At 43.8% G+C, this 4,858-nt stretch overlaps 1 protein-coding gene across 5 annotated transcripts in view; it reads left to right on the forward strand.

Annotated features, from left to right (window-relative positions):
• ESRP1 (epithelial splicing regulatory protein 1) overlaps positions 1 to 4,858 on the forward strand; it is a 71,140-nt gene that overhangs the window by 28,403 nt on the left and 37,879 nt on the right. For all 5 annotated transcript variants that reach the window (XM_008069161.2, XM_008069159.1, XM_008069162.1 and 2 more), the window contains exon 10: positions 3,743 to 4,044. In XM_008069161.2, the coding sequence (XP_008067352.1) occupies positions 3,743 to 4,044 (302 nt within the window). The remainder of the gene's footprint in view (positions 1 to 3,742; positions 4,045 to 4,858) is intronic.

A 4,858-nucleotide genomic window follows, 5' to 3' on the forward strand; every position in this document is an offset into this window, starting at 1 on the left:
ACCCCGCGGGCTCAGACAGTCCACTCACCTCAGCCTCCCAAAGGCACGGGATTACAGGGTGAGCCACCGAGCCCGGCTTGTTGTTTATTTCTTTTTGGCACGTTTGATTTCCTTGTAGATCCTAGATGTTAGGCCTTTGTCAGATATACTGTTGGCAAATATTTTTTCTCAGTCTGTAGGCTGTCTGCCTGCTCTGTTGATGGTTTCTTTTGCTTTGCAGAAGCTCGTCAGTGTGATGAGGTCCCACTTTTCTATCTTATTTTTATGGTATGGGCTCTTAGGCCTTTGATCAGGAATTGGTTGCCAGTTCTAATTTCCATAAGGGTGTCTCCCTGCATTTTCTAAGGTTCTTACAGTTTGAGGTTTTACATTTAGGTCTTTGATCCATTTAGAGTTAATTTTTGTGTATGGTGACAGGTACGGGTCCTGTTTCAATCTTCTGCCTGTGATCAGCCAGTTCTCCCAGCACCATTTATTGAACAGGTTCTCCTCTCCCCAGTGGTTGTTATTGGAGCCTTTGTCAAAGATGAGTTGGTTGAGAAATTGAGGCTTTGCTTCTGGAATCTTCTATCCTGTTCCATTGGTCTATAGGCCTTTTCTTGTACCAACACCATGCTATTTTGATTACTGTTGTCTTATAATAAAGTTTGAAATCTGAAAGTGCGAAACCTCCTGCTTGTTTCTTTTGCTAAGGATTGTTTTAGCTATTCATGTTCATTTTTGTTTCCATATGAATTTCTCTATTGTCATTTCTAGGTCTGAGAAGAATGATGTTGGTAATTTAATAGGTATTGCGTTCCCTTTCTTCTTTTAATATGTTATGAACATGGCTGTGCTTGGTGGCTCATCTTGTAATCCCAGCACTTTGGGAGGCCGAGGCAAGTGGATTGTCTGAGCATGCATGTTCGAGACCAGCCCTGGCAAATTGACAAGACCTCGTCTCTACAATAAATAAAAAAAATTAGCTGAGCATGGTATTGTGTTCCTGTAGTTCCGGTTACTTGATGGCTAAGGTGGACAGGTCTCCAGAGCCCAGCAGGTTGACGCTAGGCTGACCGTGACTGTGCCACTGCACTCCAGCCTGAGCGACAGAGTGAGACTCCGACTCAAAAAAAAAAAAATGTCATGAACATATTCCTATGTTACACAGTTTTCTTTTTCTTTTAAACATGTTTTTATAAAGACATGGGTTCTTGATTATGTTGCCCATGCTGGTCTAGAGCTTCTGGCCTAAAGCAATCCTCCTGCCTCAGCCTCTTAAAGTACTGGGATTACTAGGCATAATCCACTATGCCTGGTCTCAATTTTCTTAAGTTATTTTATGTATCATAATCTTTTAAAACATCCCTGTTGGGCATTTAGAGCTTATTTTCAACTTTCCACTTTAAGTATGTTGTAGGGAATATTTTATTTTTTTTATTTTTTGAGTCAGAGACTCACTTTGCCACCCTGGCTAGAGTCAGTGGCATGCTCATGTCCAATGCAACCTTGACCTGCTGGGCTCAGGTGATCCTTCTACTTCAGCCTTCCAAGTAGCTGGAACTACAGGTGTGCACCACCCAGCTAATTTTTTTTTTTCTTAAGTCGTAGAGACAAGGTCTCACCAAGTTGCCCAGGCTAGTCTTGAGCCCATGGGCTCAGGCAGTCCTCTCACCTCAGCTTCCCAAAGTGCTGGGATTACTGTATGAGCCACTGTGCCTGGCTTGGGAATATTTTAAATCTCTATGTGCCACTCATAAAGATAAATCTCTGGCAGGGCTCAGCCTGTAATCCCAGCACTTTGGGAGGCCAAGGCGAATGAATTGCCTGAGCTCACAGGTTCGAGACCCACCCAGACAACTTGGCGAGACCTCGTCTTGACAATAAATAAAAAATTAACCGGGCATTGTAGTGCACGCCTATAGTTCCAGCTCCTTGGAAGGCTGAGGCTGAAGGATCGCTGGAGCCCACCAGGTCAAGGCTGCAGTGGTCAGGAGCGTGCCTCCGCGCTCCAGTCTGGGCGACAATGAGATACCAACCCCCGCCAAAAGATAAGTCAATAGTAGCAGAATATTTGAATCAAAGATTTGTAGACCTTTTTAGGAGCCTTTTGACACCTATTGCCAAATTATTTGAGGGGGGCTTTCACTTAAATTAGTATACCTGTAATAGAGAGCCCCGGTGAAAAATTTTGCATCTATAAAACTTATATTAGCAGGATTGTTTTTAATACAATTTGTTGTTACATTCTTGTTCTTTACATAAATCTCAAGGCTTTTTTTTTTTGAGTTGGAATCTTATTCTGTCGCCCAGGCTGGAGTACAGTGGCATACTCACAGCCACCCCAGCTTCTACCTCCTGGACTCTGGCTATCCACCTCAGTCTTCCAAGTAGCTGGAACTGCAGGCACATACTACCACACCTGGCCAGTTTTTGATTTATTGTAGAGACAAGGTTTCATCAAGTTGCCCAGGCTGGTCTTGAACCCGCAGGCTTGTACAATCCACTTGCCTCGGCCTCCCAAGGTCCTGGGATTACAGGCTGAGCCACAGAGCCCAGCCAGCTTTAAGTTTAATAGCATTTCCAGAGTTCCAAAGCAATGTTCTCTATTGGTTGGGGTGGCTGTAGTCTTACCTATATCCTGGCTTTCCATGATAGATACATTGCAAACTGGAGATGGCAATGTTAACTAATGTTCACATTGTTGTATATAGGCAGTGTGATGAGAATTTTCTTTTAAGGGAAAGTGTTACTAGTGTATGTGTTTAAAGGGTATGCATTTGCAAGTATACCAACACAGTATAAAATGCTTTATGTTGGGAGAAATGTCGATACATACTGAAACTGGGTGCCAAGTATATTCATTATACTGTTCTCGCTCTTTTTTTAGTTGTAGTCTCACTCTGTCGCCCAGGCTGGAGTGCAGTAGCACACTCCTGGCCACCGCAACCTTAACCTGCTGGGCTCTGGCAATCCTCCCGCCTCAGCCTTCCAAGTAGCTGGAACTACAGGCACGCTACCATGCCTGGCTGATTTTTTGATTTATTGTAGAGATGAGGTCTCACCAAGTTGCCCAGGTGGTTCTCGAACCTGCGGGCTCAGGCAATCCACTCACCTCAGCCTCCCAAAGCGTGGGATTATAGGCTGAGCCACCGATCACCTGAACCCAGCAGATCAAGTCTGCACTGGCCATGATTGTGCCACTATACTCCAGTCTAAGCACCAGAAAATGCTGGACTCTAACTCAAGAATGACAATAATAATAATGATAATAATCATCAGATTTCTTGTAGGTAGTTTTTTAGGGGAGGGGAGTAATCATGGGGGAAGAAACCAGATGACTTTATATATCTTAGTCTACTTAATTTGCTTACTTTTTGAGGTAGGTAATTTTCCAGACAGGGAAACTAAGACACAGAGATAAGCCTGACTAGTAAATAGTAAACACAAGATTGGACCCAGGTATTCTTGCTCTAAGACCTGTGCCTTTAATACCATGATGACTTATTACCTCTCCTTGAGAAAAACAGATGCTTGGTCCATGACTCAGTTGTCTGGAACTTCCTAAATTAAGAATGTGTTTTATGAATACAGTTTCACCTTTTGGAGAATTCTGATTCCTAGGATGTTATTATGAATTCAATAGGAGTATGGGTCTTAATTAGTAATTTAAGACTTTGCCAGAAATTTTGCTATTTTAAATTTGATAACATTGATTTTTTCACTATTTCTCTTCATTCCTCCCAATATTTGCATTTCCTAGGTACGTCCAATGAGGTAGCCCAGTTTCTCTCCAAGGAAAATCAAGTCATTGTGCGCATGCGGGGGCTCCCTTTCACGGCCACAGCTGAAGAAGTGGTGGCTTTCTTTGGACAGCACTGCCCCATTACTGGTGGAAAGGAAGGCATCCTTTTTGTCACCTACCCTGATGGTAGGCCAACAGGGGATGCTTTTGTCCTCTTTGCTTGTGAGGAATATGCACAGAATGCCTTGAGGAAGCATAAAGACCTGTTGGGTAAAAGATACATTGAACTCTTCAGGAGCACAGCAGCTGAAGTCCAGCAGGTTGGTTTTTAAGTTTTTATTGGTACCTTTGCATTAACTTACGTTCTTTTTCTCTGAAAACAATCCTACGTTATTCATTATGTTAAAATAACACCGAGGGCCATTGCTTTGCTAAGCTATGGTATGAGTGTGTGATTCCTTTAGCTATGGTCACCATGTTTCCTGGCTTTGGCCACTTTCCCTACCTTGAGGTGAATCTCTCTTATTTACCTAATTTTTTTTTTTTTTTGAGTGGGAGTCTCACTCTGTCACCTAGACTGTAGTGCAGTGGCACACTCCCTGCCACTGCAGCCTCAACCTGCTGGGCTCCGGTGATCCTTCTGCTTCAGCCTTCCAAGTAGCTGGAACTACAGGTGCGTGCTACCACGACCGGCTAATTTTTTTTTTTGGATTTATTGTAGAGATGAGGTCTTACCAAGTTGCCCAGGTGGGTCTCGAACCCGTGGGCTCAGACAATCCACTCACCTCGGCCTCCCAAAGCGCAAGATTACAGGCTGAACCACCGAGCCCGGCATCTTATTTACTTCTAAATAAACCATATTTTTTTTTGAGTCAGAGTCCCACTCTGTTGCCCAGGCTGGAGTGCAGTGGCATGTTCTCAGCCACTGCAGCCTCAACCTGCTGAACTCAGGCAGTTCTTCCGCCTCAGTCTTTCAAGTAGCTGGAACAACAGGCATGCACCACCATGCCTGGCTAATTTTTTAATTTTTATTTATTTTTATTTATTTATTTTTGAGTTGGAGTCTCACTCTGCCACCCAGACTGGAGTGCAGTGGCCACTCCCGGCCACTGCAGCCTCGACCTGCTGGGCTCC

This window comes from Carlito syrichta, unplaced genomic scaffold (assembly GCF_000164805.1).
Source record: "Carlito syrichta isolate Samal-C Ts95f unplaced genomic scaffold, Tarsius_syrichta-2.0.1 Scaffold311834, whole genome shotgun sequence".
Taxonomy (NCBI): domain Eukaryota; kingdom Metazoa; phylum Chordata; class Mammalia; order Primates; family Tarsiidae; genus Carlito; species Carlito syrichta.